This window comes from Bombina bombina, chromosome 5 (genome assembly GCF_027579735.1).
Source record: "Bombina bombina isolate aBomBom1 chromosome 5, aBomBom1.pri, whole genome shotgun sequence".
Classification (NCBI taxonomy): domain Eukaryota; kingdom Metazoa; phylum Chordata; class Amphibia; order Anura; family Bombinatoridae; genus Bombina; species Bombina bombina.
Window position 1 is genome coordinate 421,703,963 of NC_069503.1, and position 15,984 is coordinate 421,719,946.

The window sequence follows — 15,984 nt, forward strand, 5'->3', positions numbered from 1 at the left end:
AACCTAATATGCTTGTACCATCTGGTAATTACTCAATTTGTTAATTGCTGACATGATACAAGCCCCAATGGTGTCCTGAGCTGCTGCAGTATTTAAAATGCGGGTTTACTGAGAATATCTAATATCTTTGCTTCAAATGCAGAGAAAAATCTTAACACGAAAACAGTGATAACTTTTACTAAAAACATTTTTCCAATACATATTGCAAATATGTTTCTATTCAAATAAGTAATTTATATGTGTATTTCAATGTTTCCCTTTAAACAATAACGATTTTAGACTGTCCCTTTAAACAAAGAAAACTAAGTAAATTCGAAAATAGAAATAAACAAACCTCTCTTAAAATTACATGTTCTGTGTCTGGACACAACGTTAACGTTTATCTCTCAATTCTCATTTGAACCTTAACTATAGTATCATATTACACATATGGAGATTGGTAAAATCCAACTAATAAAAAAACAACAACCAAAGAATCAGGTGCACAGAATCCGTTAACAAATTTTATAAAGACAACATATACATTTTGTTAGTTAATGATAAAGTTTAGAAAAAAAAAAAAGAAAAGTTGGTTGCAGGCTCATGGTTGTGACGTTCACATCCTACGGATGATGTCTCCAGAATAATGCGTCACTGGGAGAGGTCAACGCGCAGGCGTAGTGTTGTGTTTAGAGTGGTTGATCGGTAGCTTCTGTCACCGGTGAGTTACTGTTGTATGAAAATTCGGGGAGCTCGTAAAGAGAAGATACAAATTATCGCTGTAGATCAGCTATTAGAGAAAAGGGGTTGTGCTCAAATACACTGCAAAATTGCTGGTGAAAGCATCCGGATTGATGATTGGGATCGGGACAGCTGACTAGTGCTAAGGATTTGTTAGCACGGCGGTTACAAGAAACTATTAGAAATAGACGTATAGCTTCAGATGGGCTAAAGAGGCGATTGTTAATAGATCTGTATATATTTATTTTTGGTTAGGTATGTTATAACCAGATAAGTCTGTAGCCCGTATGTTTTTTTTCTCTAAATGAATCGTCTGATGTATTAAACTATTTTTATCCATAAGGACATTGCAGCATACGCCATTCACAATGTTTATCTCCGACTCATTTAACATCTCACAATACAACAAAAAACACCCTTAATTTTATGACTGCTTAAAAGTTTAAATATTGAGGTGTAAGTAATGTTACTTGAAAATGTTTCAAAAATATTACAGTAGAAGGAATAATTAATGAAATGTTAAGGGAAACATTGTTTCAATATACAGTATATATATATGAGTAAACAGATAATAATGTTGTATTTCACGATATAAGATTTAGAGTTGTAATAATAAAGACCTGAATGTTTTGTTATATATCAATGGACATGATATTTTGGAAACTATTTTTAATTGATAGGATAGCTGTTTTATTTATTTTGGAGATGAGTAAGGTTTGCTCTGATAGATTTGTAGGGTTTAATGGCTAGATTTTAAAGCAACTTTTTCCCTAAAAACAAAAGTTATAGCAAACATTATTAATATAGATATTTTAGTTATAAGTTTACTTGTCAGTGTAATGTGTTTATCTAGACATAATCCCAATTTCACTAATCAGGGAGAATTAATATGGGGCTGCTCTATCAAACTCTAATTTAACAAATTATATGAGACTCTAGACTCTATAACTGAACCCACAACATGAATTGATCTTGATATAGCTGTAATAATTACGCAGGTCACCAATTAAAGTTCCATCTAACAACTAGTCTTGATGAAGAAGTGAAACAGACCTTCTGGAGAAACTTTTCTAAAATTGGAATAAACAAAGGGGTGCCACGTAGCGTGATCCATTTAGAAATAAGTCAGTGCCAGACAAAGAACTTCTCACAACCATAGCACACCTGCAGATGCTAGTAAGTATATACTAGCTGCTAATCTGGCGAACAGGTATCAGGAATTTATATGTAGTGCAACTCATGGCAATAACAGTGGTAGCTCAAAAGTAGCATAAATGGCACAAGCAGGTCACTGTTAATAAAGCCATTTACTGGTAAGTTAAATTAAAAACAAGTGACACATTTCTCAGCTCCATGAGCTGTTTTAAAACAAAAATAAACACTTTACCTGCCCCAGATTATACACTTACTCAATCAAAGACGGCAGCTGTTGTTTGGGGCGACACTATATGTGTTCAGCTAGCTCCCAGTAATGCATTGCAATTCAAATAATGTGTTTAATCCCTTTGCTGTGATTAAACATACAGCACCTGCCACAATTTATAAACCTACTCGGTAGCAAGCAGCAGATGGTGGTTGGTGGATACATACATTTGTCTCTTCAGCTAGCTCCCACTAGCGCATTGCTGCTCTTTTCAGAGGGAAAGCACACGGTTATATACAAGCAACAGTGCATTAATAAAATGTAACACAATAGAGAATTTTCTTTTTGCACTTGTATATTCCTTTAATGTATATTAAGTAATAGAAGTCCTTATCCTCTACATATTGTGTTTTCCTTCTGGTATGCATCCTTTTACACGTATGAATAATTTTATCTGCAGGGTTGGAAAGTGCGTCTTTAAAGACGAATTGTGCTGAATAGCACTTGAAGTTTGTACCCATATATAAAGCAAAGCTGAAACTTCAGCGCCGAACAAGAAGATACACATGGCTGCAGACAAAGCAGGAGGTAACCTTTTTCATGCAAAAATATTTTTAAAGGGACAGTCAACACCAGAATTTTTGTTGTTTAAAAAGATAATCCCTTTATTACCCATTCCCCAGTTTTGCATAACCAACACAGTTGTTATAAATACTTTTTTCCCTCTGTAATAACCTTGTCTAAGCCTCTGCAGACTGCCCCCTTATTTCAGTTCTTTTGACAGACTTGCATTGTAACCAATCAGTGCTCACTCCAGGGTAACTTCACGTGCATGAGCTCAATGTTATCTATGTGAAACACATGAACTAATGCACTCTAGTGGGGAAAAACTGTCAAAATGCTTTCAGTTTAGAGGTGGCATTCAATATCTAAGAAATTAGCATATGAACCTCCTAGGTTTAGCTTTTTACTAAGAATACCAAGAGAATTAAGCAAAATTGATGATAAAGTAAATTGGAAAGTTGTTTAAAATTACATGCCCTACCTGAATCATGAAAGTTTTTTTTATTTGGACTTGACTGTCCCTTTAACATAATTGATGCTCTTTCATATATGCAATAGGAACATTTTGAGTTATTTGTCCCTATAAACACATTTTAAGCTATGTCGTCTTTATTTGTAAGCTTTGATGTTTTATTTTACGGTTTGGTATTTAAAAGGGTTGTAGTTTATATAAATGCATATTTAATGCGTGGTATACACTGTTTGTGAAAACAACTTTTGAATATTTCTTTAACTCTTAGAACACCCATACACAGTATGCAAGTTATTTTTATAAAGTGCCCTCTTTAACATTTGTAAGCTCATTTTTAAGACTACTTAAAAATTATGACATTGACACAGTTTCATATTTTATTTCTTAATTTTTGCATTTATATTTGTAAGAATTTTTATTTAGCAACATAATGTTGTAACTAATACTACTGTAACTTCTCTGTTACAAACAATACAAATCAGTTGTGTGTATGGCACCTATATAAGTAACTAAATATCATGTGAAATAGCGTACCAACATTTTAGAATTTGTTGTGCTAGATAATTTCTGCCACCCCAACCTATCAATATAGGCATTGTAGCATGCACCATACACATTCTCTGACTCATTTAACATTAGAACAAAAAACACTCCATTAAAGTGAAAGTCAATCCTAGTGTTATGCAAACTCTATGATTTTTATATTGAAACAAATAAAGGGCACTTTCATTCATGAAGTATAAGAGACTTCATGTAGAAAGCTCCTTTATTTGATTCAATCGATCGCCGTTTTTAGCTGCTACAACAGCCCACGGCTAAAAAAATATTTTTTGCTAAGAGGTGACGTTTTCACCTCCTTAGCCAATAGCCGTGCGGTAAATCCAGCTTGGCGCCCATGGGAGCCAGATTTACCGCACGGCTATTGGCTAAGAGGTGAAAACGTCACCTCTTAGCCAAAGTTGTTTTAGCCGTGGGTTGCTGTACCAGGTAAAAACGGTGATCAATTGAAAAAAAATAAAGGAGCTTTCTACATGAAGTATCTTATACTTCATGAATGAAAGTGCCCTTTATTTGTTTCAATAGTCAATCCTAGCGTTTGTACAACGCTAGGATTGACTTTCACTTAAATTTTATGATTGCCTAATAGTTCAACTAAATCTTGAGTTGTAAGTAATATTACTTGAAAATATTTAAACAACCATACAACCAAAAATAAATTAAACTCAGGTACACAGTCCCCACCCCCTCAGTATGTAGGCATTAGATAGTTTAGGCTCATAAAAGCTATGCTTTTTGTTATATTCATATAATTTGTACAAAGTCTCTGTGATGTGTCATTTTGTACTAGTTATTGAACATTTTTTTTATATAAGATTTGTGTATATTTGCATATTTATTTATTTTTTAAAATAATTGGTAGACATTTGGAAAGTAATTTTCCCATAGAATCATTATAGATTGAACAATTACCCTTTGTAAAATAATGAATCTTGTTGTATCACAATATTGCACTATATGTTAAGCCTTAATGTTAATCATGATTATAACTGCATTTTGTTCCATATACAGAACAGAGTACTGAAAAGAATGAGAGTTCGGCTAACTGCTCTGGTATATCTGACCAGGAAAAGGAATTGTCTAGAAGTGCTCTACAGGCTTTCACAGTAAGCTCATTGTTCAGACCTTCAATTTCTTGGCTTTCTTGTGGTTCGCTTTCTTAAATTGAAGTGTTTCCTTCATTACCTGTGTGTTTAAAGGGACATGAAAGACACAACAAACCTTTCATAAGAGCATGCAATTTGAAAACAATGTTTCCAATTTTCTTTTGTTTTTTTTTTGTTATCCATTGTTGAAGAGCATACCTAGGAAGGCTCAGGAGTATGCTTATGTCTGATGTACTATAAAGCAGCAGTGTTTTTATCGATGCTATACATATATTTCTTTCATATAGGTGGCGAGAGTCCACGATTTGTTACATATGGGATATACATTCCCACTAGGCGGAGGCAAAGTTTCCCAAACTTCAAAGCCTATAAATACCCCACCCACCTCACTCATATCTCAGTTTAGTTTAAACGTTGCCTCCTTTGGAGGTGGTTCAAAGTATGATGTGCTTCAGTGTATATTAAAGTCCGTTGTTTTTTTCCCTTCAGAGTGCTATGTTTGTAAGAGGGAAGTAAGGGGAGTTTGCCTACGGTTGCCATGTTTTTACCTCTTTTAAAACCTTTTTTAAATAGGCTACCTTCAAACCGGGTGCAGAGATTAATCTCTTGTCTCCCTTTGCAGTTCAACATATACTCCCCTATTTGTACCTCTGCTGATATGTTTCAGCACTGGTTTGGCTTGTCTGCAATTCAGTGAACAAGTGTGTGCCACAACTATGGTTAGTATAATTTCTTTTAAGACACTCCTAGCTATTTTGGGCACTTTTTAACAGAAGTTTATTTGCTTTATATTTTGAAGCCCAGGGACAGTGTTTTATTTCCACTTGATGCGCTTTAGAGGATTGATAGAGCTTTGTAAATAGCGATGCTGTATTTTTGTATTACTGCTTCTAAGGGCTATGGGAGAGCACCGCCGTGTAGCGGCTCTTTTCTTACCCGCCCCCTATGACGTCATGATGTGCTGTTTTTTGGCGCATTTTTTTGCTGCTGATTTTGGCACCCTTTTTCTGTTTAAATATTTGCCCTGTGCATATATTAGATGCCTCAATTTAATATAGTGGCTTTATGTTGTTTCTCTTCATATATATATTTGAAGCTCTATGAATAATTGTTTTAATAACTGTTATTTATTTTTGCAAATACTTTTCCAATCCTCAAAGCTCTTTTAAGCGAAGGAATTTTTATCTAAAAGTTTGTAATTATTTTTACAATTTTTTTTTTTTTTTTTTTTTTTTTTTTTTTTACTGTTTTTCTATGCCATAATGGAACTTTCTGCTTCTGTCCCTGAAATTACCATAGGACCAGAGTCTGTTGAACACATTTCTACCAAAGCTAAGTGTGTGTTTTGTAAAACTTCTGCAGTGCCATCTTCAGCAAATTTGTGTGACTCGTGTATAGTGTTTTTTATCATGTCCTAATGATGTATCTATGGTTTCAACTACTCCTTCTATTCCACATTCACAGAGGGATGCAGATGGCGTACCACCAACAATGAAGACCTTTATTCCTACTTCAATTCAGAAGGCTCTGACTGAAATCCCGCCTTCAAATAAGTGTAAGATCAGCCCATGTTCTACCCTTATCTAGTAATGTATGTTCTGATCACACTAATACGGACGTATCTTCTCTTGATGATGATGATGATTCCTCTGATACTGAGGCTCCCTCATCTGATACTGAACAAGATAAATCTTTTTTGTTTAAAATTTGAACATATTCGTTCTCTTTTAAAATAAGTTCTAGTCACTTTAGGAATTGAGGTAGTTAAAACTTCTGAGTATATTCCTTGTAACAAGTTATTCTTTTTTTTAAGTCTAACATTGTTATTCCAGAAATATTTTCTGTTCCTAATCCTAACGCAGTCTCTAATATTATTTCTAAAGAATGATCTAAACCTGCTACTTCTTTTACCCTTCTTCTAGGTTTAAAAAATTGTATCCTTTACCTGTTGCTAATTTAGAGCTATGAGAGACTATCCCTAAATTAGACAGGGCTATTTATTCTCTGGCTAAACGTATTACTCTTCCCTTAGAGGATAGTACTTCTTTCAAAGATTCTTTAGATAGGAAGCTTGAATCTTTTTTTTTAAGAAGATCTTAATTACATGCTGGTTATGTCCTTAGGCCTGCTATATCTATTGCTGATGTAGCTGCAGCCTCTACTTTTTGGCTTTCTAATCTTGCTCAGCAATTTTCTTCAGACCCAGAATGTTGTAATATTCTTCATTTACTACAAGAGGCAAATCTTTTTATTTGCGATACAGTATTTGACATTATCAAAATCAATGTTAAAACTATGTCCTTAGCTGTTCTTTCAAGAAGAGCTTTTATGGCTTAAATCTTGGAATGCTGATATGGTGTCTAAAATGAGATTGCTATCTCTTTTCAGGGTTTACAATTAGATTCTATCATTTCTTCTATTACTGAAGGTAAGTCGGTCTTTATGCCTCAAGATTATAGATCTAAAGGGAAATTCAGGGCTCCAAATAGTTTTCACCCTTTTCGCAACAAAGATCAGAAGCTTTCCCCCCTCTCTAAAAGCCCCTGGCTCTAATTGGAGGCCGTCGTCTAATTGTAATAAACCTAAACAATTCAAGAAACCTAATCCTGTCCAGAAAACAGCATGAAGGTGTGGCCCCAAATCCAATTCTCCTGGTAGGGGGCAGATTAAAACTTTTTCAGAAATTTGGTCAGAATCTGTCCAAAATCCCTGGATTCAGAATATAATTTCTCAGGTATATTGAATAAGTTTCAAAATCAAATCCCCAAAACATCCATTAAAAGTCAGGCTTTTCTAACGTCTCACATCTAGAAATTATGGGAGTGATTGTCCCAGTTCCTCTACAGGAACAAAGAAAGGGTTTTTAATCAAATCTATTCATTGTACCAAAGAAGGAGAATTACTTCAGACCAATCTTGGATCGGAAAACACTTAACACATTTGTAAGAATTCCAACTTTCAAGATGGAAACTATAAGGACTATTCTACCTTTTTGTTCAGCAAGGTCATTATATGTCTACAATAGACTTACAGGATTCTTATCTTCACATCCCTATTCATCCAGACCATTTTCAATTTCTGAGATTCTCTTTTCTAGAAAAGCATTTTCAGTTTGGCCTAGCAATAGCACCAAGAATATTTTCAAAGATTCTCGGTGCCCTTCTATCTGTAATCGGAGAGCAGGGTATTGCAGTGTATCCTTATTTGGACGATATCTTGGTTCTAGCTCAATCTTTTCATTTAGCAGAATCTCACACAACTCAACTATTGTTGTTTCTTCAAAATCATGGTTGGAGGATCAATTTTCTAAAGAGTTTCTTGAGTCCTCAGACAAAGGTCACTTATTTGGGTTTCCAAATAGACTGTGTCCATGACTCTTTCTCTAACAGAAAAGAGACAAATAAAGTTAGTTTCAGCTTTTCTGAACCTTTAATCTCTTATACCCTTCAGTGACTATGTGCATGAAGGTGTTAGGGCTAATGATTGCAGCATCGGACGCAATCCCCTTTGCTCATTTTCATATGAGGCATCTTCAACTTTGCATGCTATGCCAACGGTGCAAGGATTATATTCGAATATCACAACTAATATTCTTGGATCCCAACACTCGTTTTTCTCTGACATGGGGGCTTGACCACCAATTTCTTCAGGGGGCCTCCTTTGTTCGCCCTACCTGGTCTATGATTACAACAGATGCAAGTCTTACCGGTTGGGGAGCAGTATGGGGGTCCTGGACTGCACAGGGAGTTTGGAATATTCAGGAAACAAAAATTCCAATCAATATCTTAGAACTCAGTGTTATTTTTTTTTTTTTAAAGCTTTTCAAGCTTGGCCTCTTTTGAAAAACAAACCTTACCTTTTTTTTTAAACAGACAATATCACAACAGTTGCATATGTCAATCATCAAGGTGGAACTCAGTTACCTAGCCATGAAAGAAGTATCTAGGATATTTTCTTGGACAGAAACCAATTCCTGTCTCATCACTGCAATTCACATCCCAGGTGTGGACAACTGGGATGCAGATTATCTCATCCATCAGAATGTATTCTCACAAATTGTTCAGATCTGGGGTCTTCCACAAATAGATCTAATGGCCTCTCATCTGAACAAGAAACTTCAGTTACATTGCAAGGTCAAGGGATCCTCAAGCTGTTATGACGGATGCTCTAGCAGTCCCTTGGTCATTCCAATATGCTTATATATTTACTCTAGTTCTACTACCCAGAGTGATTTCAAAGAACAATCATCTGTACTTCTGATAGCCTTGCATGGCCTCACAGGATCTGGTATGCAGATTTAGTTCGGATGTCCAGTTACCCGCCATGGCATCTTCCTCTAAGACCAGACTTTCTGTCTCAAGGTCCCTTCTTTCATCCAGACTTAAAATCTCTGAACTTCATGGCGTGGAGATTGAACGCCTAGTTCTCAGTCACAGAGGTTTTTCAGACTCTGTAATTAATACTATGATACAAGCAAAAAAAACTTTTTCCGGGAAAATTTATTTTAAGGTTTGGAAAACTTATATCTCCTGGTGTTCCACTCATAATTTTTCTTGGCATACATTTAGAATTCTTCAGTTTATTTAAGATGGTTTATATAAGGACTTATCTGCCAGTACTTTGAAAGGACAGATCTCTGCCCTTTCTGTCATGTTTCACCGAAAGATTGCTTATCTGCCAGACATTCATTGTTTTGTTCAGGCTTTATCTAGAATAAAACCTGTAATTACATCTATCTCTACTCCATGGAGTCTCAATCTAGTTTTACAGGCTCCTCCATTTGAGCCTACACATTCTTTAGATATTAAACTACTTTCTTGGAAAGTTCTGTTTCTTTTAGCTATCTCTTCTGCTAGAAGAGTTTCAGAATTATCCGCCCTTTCCTGTGAAACACCTTATTTGATTTTTCATCAATATAAAGCAGTTTTGCAGACTTTTTTAATATTCTGACAAAGGTTGTTAATTATAACAACATTAACATGAACATTTGTTGTTCCCTCTTTGTGTCCTAATCCTAAAAATGATGCAGAAAAATGTTTACATTCTTTGGATGTTGTCAGAGCTTTGAAATATTATGTTGCTGCCACTAAGGATTCCAGAAAGGCTTCTAGTTTGCTTGTCAATTTTACTGGTTCACGGAATGGTCAGAAAGCTTCTGCTTTTCTTTAGCATCTTGGTTAAATCTTCTGATTCACAAAGCTTATTTGGAAGCTCACTCTAAAAGATCAGTCTACAAGAATGGGGCTTCAGTTGATCAAATATGTAAAGCAGCCACTTGGTCTTCTTTGCATACTTTTACCAAATTTTACTATTTTGATGTTTTTGCCTCTTTAGAAGCAGCTTTTGGTAGAAAGGTTCTTCAGGCAGTGGTCGCTCGTTTATTCTGTTGCCTATAAAAAAAACGTCTTCAGGTTTTTTTAGTTATTAAAAGACTTTATTTTGGATATTATTTTCAGCCAAAAAAGCTGTTTTATATTTGATCCCTCCATTTTTATTTTTGTTACTCGCGGTGTTCAACATCTTGAGTATTATATCCCATATGTAACAAATCGTGGACTCTCGCCACCTATATGAAAGAAAACATAATTTATGTAAGAACTTACCTAATAAATTCATTTAATTCATGGTGGCGAGAGTCCACAAGGTCCTCTCCCTATTATGGGTTGTTTTTAACAGTGCACATCTTTTTTCCTGTTCCTTTTTTATGGCTTTTTTTTTTAAATTCTTTTTTTTACACCTCACTTCTTCGCTATACGCTAAACTGAGATATGAGTGAGGTGGGTGGGGTATTTATAGACTTTGAGGTTTGGGAAAACTCAAATGAAAGAAATGAATTTATCAGGTAAGTTCTTAAATAAATTATGTTTTTGTCATTTAGTGCTCAAAAGTGTTAAAACAATTTACAAACATTGATGCAGCACTTTTGCCGTGTAACTATCCTGTGTTTTATACATTTGTTGAGCATTTCATGGCAGCAGTATTGCAAAACTACTGCCTTTTACGCTCCTGAGCCTACCTAGCTCTTCAATAAAGAATACCAAAAGAACAAATCAAATTTGTAAATTGATTTTTTTTTTGCTCTTGTATCATAAAAGTTTATCTTTCGGTTTCATGTCCTTTTTAACCCCTTAATGACCACAGCACTTTTCCATTTTCTGTCCGTTTGGGACCAAGGCTATTTTTACATTTTTGCGGTGTTTGTGTTTAGCTGTAATTTTCCTCTTACTCATTTACCGTACCCCCACATATTATATACCGTTTTTCTCGCCATTAAATGGACTTTCTAAAGATACCATTATTTTCATCATATCTTATAATTTACTATAAAAAAAATATAAAATATGAGGAAAAATTGAAAAAAAATACACTTTTTCTAACTTTGACCCCCAAAATCTGTTACACATCTACAACCACCAAAAAACACCCATGCTAAATAGTTTCTAAATTTTGTCCTGAGTTTAGAAATACCCAATGTTTACATGTTCTTTACTTTTTTTGCCAGTTATAGGGCAATAAATACAAATAGCACTTTGCTATTTCCAAACCATTTTTTTTCAAAATTAGCGCTAGTTACATTAGAACACTAATATCTTTCAAGAATCTCTGAATATCTATTGACATATATATATTTTTTTTTAGTAGACATCCCAAAGTATTGATCTAGGCCCATTTTTGTATATTTCATGCCACCATTTCACCGCCAAATGCGATCAAATTAAAAAAAACGTAACATTTTTCACAATTTTAGGTTTCTCACTGAAATCATTTACAAACAGCTTGTGCAGTTATGGCACAAATGGTTGTAAATGCTTCTCTGGGATCCCCTTTGTTCAGAAATAGCAGACATATATGGCTTTGGCGTTGCTTTTTGGTATTTAGAAGGCCGCTAAATGCCGCTGCGCATCACACGTGTATTATAGCTAGCAGTGAAGGGGTTAATTAGGTAGCTTGTAGGGAGCTTGCAGGGTTAATATCACATTTAGAGTAGAGCTCAGCCTCCCACCTGAAACATCAGACCCCCTGATCCCTCCCAAACAGCTCTCTTCCCTCCCCCACCCCACAATTGTCCCCGCCATCTTAAGTACTGGCAGAAAGTCTGCCAGTACTAAAATAAAAGCTATATTTGGTTTTTTTGTGTGTTTTTAAAAAGGCATATTTACATATGCTGCTGTGTACTATCCCCCCTTATCCCCTAACCTCACTGATCCCCCCCCAAACAGCTCTATAACCCTCCCACTCTAACTTAATCTGCGCCATCTTGGGTACTGGCAGCTGTCTGCCAGTACCCAGTTTAGAAGAAAAACATGCTTTTTTTAAATTTTTACTAATTTTTTCTGTAGTGTAGCTTCCCCCCACACCAAACCAACCCCCACCCCTCCACGATCTCTTTTTGTGCTTTTGCACAAACAAGATTTTGGTATTTTTTATTAAATATATTTGCCGTAGTGTAGCGGTTCCCACCCGCTCCCGCCCGTGCACGCGCCCGCCCGCCACCCTCCGTGCACGCGCGCGCGCCCGCGCGCGCCCCCTAACGTTCCCGCCCCCGATCCCGCCCCCCTTGACTTCACGGCACCCACCGATGGCCGCCCACCCGCCTCCCAAGCCGGCTCCCACCCACCAACGATACCGGCCATCGATGTCCGGTGCAGAGAGGGCCACAGAGTGGCTCTCTCTGCACCGGAAGGCCATGTAAGGTTATTGCAGGATGCCTCCATATCGAGGCATCACTGCAATAACCGGAAAGCAGCTGCAAGCGATCAGGATCGCTTCCAGCTGCTTTCCACACAGAGGACGTGCAGGGTACGTCCTCAGGCATTAACTGCCTTTTTTTTGAGGACGTACCCTGCACGTCCTCGGTCATTAAGGGGTTAAATTGTTTGGTTTTATTATTGCAATATATTTATTATATCATTGGAACATAAAAAATAATGCAAACATGGTTGCTGTTATGATTATTATAGTTATAAAGTATACAAATAAAACATAATATATATGTGTATATAAATGTGAGGGTTAAAAGCATTAGTGCTACAAAATATTTAAGAACAATATAAAAAGCAAATTTGTTCCACAGTTATTTTATGATTTATACAGTCTCTCATTTAAACAAAGAACTTGATGAGGTAGTGCGTTTCTTTACGTTTTGGAGTTTGTGTCTTTACTTTTTAAATTACCATTTTACAGGCAGCAAATTATGATGCGTGTCTACAGCACCTGGTGGAATTGAAAGAAATCAACAAAGATGATTACAAAATAGTTCTGAATACAGCAGTGGCAGAGTTCTATAAAAATGACCAGAGCACAACAGATAACTTGAAACAGGCTCTAAACCAATTAAGGAACGAGGTAATCAACAAAATATTTTGTCTTTCAGGAAATGGTATAATTTATGTAGCATTTTATATAGGCACATTGTTAAAATTACATACAACATGTAAATTTTAGCACTGCTGACCTGTGATTGGCTCACTAGTTCCTGAGTACTTTAATTATGTGTATATTGGGGTTATACATGTAGACATCCATTGGTTGGTAGTGAAAAAATTACATGTTCTAAGGAATTGGGGCATGCCTTTTTTGCATAATAATGCCCATTTAAAACAAGTTAATTCTTCAGTATGCGTTTAAAAAAAAATATTGTGTGATTTGTCTCCATACTGGCAATTTTTTTTTTCTCATGGGGCCTTATTTAGTACATTTAAATTTTTATTTTAAATGGAGATTCAACATAACATTCACAGCTCAATACGGTTATATCAGCAATATCAATTTCCTTTTTACTGTTCAGTGATATGTAGCATTGAGTTGTGGACAAGATCTATAACAGCAATTAAACAGTTTGAATTTCCTACAATATTGGGGTGGGTTGAGGAAAGGGGAGAGGGCTACAAAATGAAGGTAAGGGGAAAGAAAATTTAAAAATGAGAAAGGAAAAGGGGGCATGTCCAGGCAGTGACAGTAATGGCTGCAAAAATGGAATGTCACAGCGATGTCTAGGATATCTGTCGCCTATCTCGAGACACTAGCAGCATCCATTCTAAACTATTATTGCTAAAGGTACACTAGGCGCCGGTGTACCAGACACTTCAATCTCAGCTGCTTTAATGACCTACAAGCTTTGTTCTGGACTAGCAAGATCTCAGCAGGCGGTTATCCCTTCAGATCTTGGCACCCTCCCCCGGTAACCTGGGTTAAGCAGGTTCACACCAACTGCTGTACTAATTAAACTGAAGATTATTATAATGGAGGACTTATCTTCAATTCTTCATGCCCTACTCGGGGATCTTAAGCACAAGCTCGATGAGAATTTTAACAATCTACTAACCATTACTAGAGTTGAGGCAGTTCCAGCTTTCCTGCCAAAAGACAAGGGAGCTTTACCAGCCACTCTATTACCTCAGACGGCACTCGGCGAGGAGGTAGAAGGGAGGGCCCCAACTTCATCAAGCCGGAATGATCCAGAAACATCGTTGGTTGACCTGACAGAGATAGGGGATCCATATCCAACCTCACAGCAAACCAAGCCTCCCAGGGGGCCCCTTATGTGACCGGTATTGATTTCAGCGAAAAGTTTTGTGACTCTGGGGGATATACTGTGCCACAAGGTCTAGAGCTCCCGTCCTCTGGGGGATATACTGTGAGTGGGAACAAGCAGGAGCCACTTGTCTGGTCGCCCATTTGCGGTGCCCAGCGCACCCGAGCCCATGATTGCAGCGCTTTAGATATGCACCACGGACTCACTGACTCAGCTCTCCTTGCGGTTACCCAGGGACTAGAGGTATCGCAGATGGGTCTAATGGATTGCCGAGCCTAGAGGGCAGTCAGGTGAAAGTACGCTGACATTTACTCCAACACATATTTCTTTCATGTAATTAACAAGAGTCCATGAGCTAGTGACGTATGGGATATACATTCCTACCAGGAGGGGCAAAGTTTCCCAAACCTTAAAATGCCTATAAATACACCCCTCACCACACCCACAAATCAGTTTTACAAACTTTGCCTCCAAGGGAGGTGGTGAAGTAAGTTTGTGCTAGATTCTACGTTGATATGCGCTCCGCAGCAAGTTGGAGCCCGGTTTTCCTCTCAGCGTGCAGTGAATGTCAGAGGGATGTGAAGAGAGTATTGCCTATTGAATGCAGTGATCTCCTTCTACGGGGTCTATTTCATAAGGTTCTCTGTTATCGGTCGTAGAGATTCATCTCTTACCTCCCTTTTCAGATCGACGATATACTCTTATATTTACCATTACCTCTACTGATTCTCGTTTCAGTACTGGTTTGGCTTTCTACAAACATGTAGATGAGTGTCCTGGGGTAAGTAAGTCTTATTTTCTGTGACACTCTAAGCTATGGTTGGGCACTTTATTTATAAAGTTCTAAATATATGTATTCAAACATTTATTTGCCTTGACTCAGAATGTTCAACTTTCCTTATTTTCAGACAGTCAGTTTCATATTTGGGATTATGCATTGAATTATCATATTTTTCTTACCTCAAAAATTTGACTTTTTTCCCTGTGGGCTGTTAGGCTCGCGGGGGCTGAAAATGCTTCATTTTATTGCGTCATTCTTGGCGCGGACTTTTTTGGCGCAAAAATTCTTTTCCGTTTCCGGCGTCATACGTGTCGCCGGAAGTTACGTCATTTTTTGACGTTATTTTGCGCCAAAAATGTCGGCGTTCCGGATGTGGCATCATTTTTGGCGCCAAAAGCATTTAGGCGCCAAATAATGTGGGCGTCTTATTTGGGGCGTCGCTTTTGTCTCCACATTATTTCAGTCTCATTTTTCATTTGCTTCTGGTTGCTAGAAGCTTGATATTTGGCATTCTTTCCCATTCCTGAAACTGTCTTATAAGGAATTTGATCTATTTTGCTTTATATGTTGTTTTTTCTCTTACATATTGCAAGATGTCTCACGTTGCATCTGAGCCAGAAGATACTACAGGAAAATCACTGCCTGCTGGATCTACCAAAGCTAAGTGTATCTGCTGTAAATTTTTGGTAGCTATTCCTCCAGCTGTTGTTTGTAATAATTGTCATGACAAACTTGTTAAAGCAGATAATATTTCCTTTAGTAATGTACCATTGCCTGTTGCAGTTCCCTCAACATCTAAGGTGCAGAATGTTCCTGATAACATAAGAGATTTTGTTTCTGAATCCATAAAGAAGGCTTTGTCTGTTATTTCTCCTTCTAGTAAAC

General features: G+C 36.8%; 1 protein-coding gene across 2 annotated transcripts in view; it reads left to right on the top strand.

Moving 5' to 3' along the window:
* Positions 1 to 618: 618 nt before the first annotated feature.
* CNOT10 (CCR4-NOT transcription complex subunit 10) overlaps positions 619 to 15,984 on the top strand; it is a 359,909-nt gene continuing 344,543 nt past the window's right edge. Inside the window, exons 1-4 of one of the 2 annotated variants that reach the window (XM_053714260.1) lie at positions 619 to 700; positions 2,544 to 2,671; positions 4,689 to 4,783; positions 12,968 to 13,129. In XM_053714260.1, the coding sequence (XP_053570235.1) occupies positions 2,650 to 2,671; positions 4,689 to 4,783; positions 12,968 to 13,129 (279 nt within the window). In that variant the 5' untranslated portion in view covers positions 619 to 700; positions 2,544 to 2,649. Of the gene's footprint in view, positions 701 to 1,877; positions 1,897 to 2,543; positions 2,672 to 4,688; positions 4,784 to 12,967; positions 13,130 to 15,984 lie in introns of those variants that run through there. The other variant, XM_053714259.1, reaches the window with a different exon arrangement.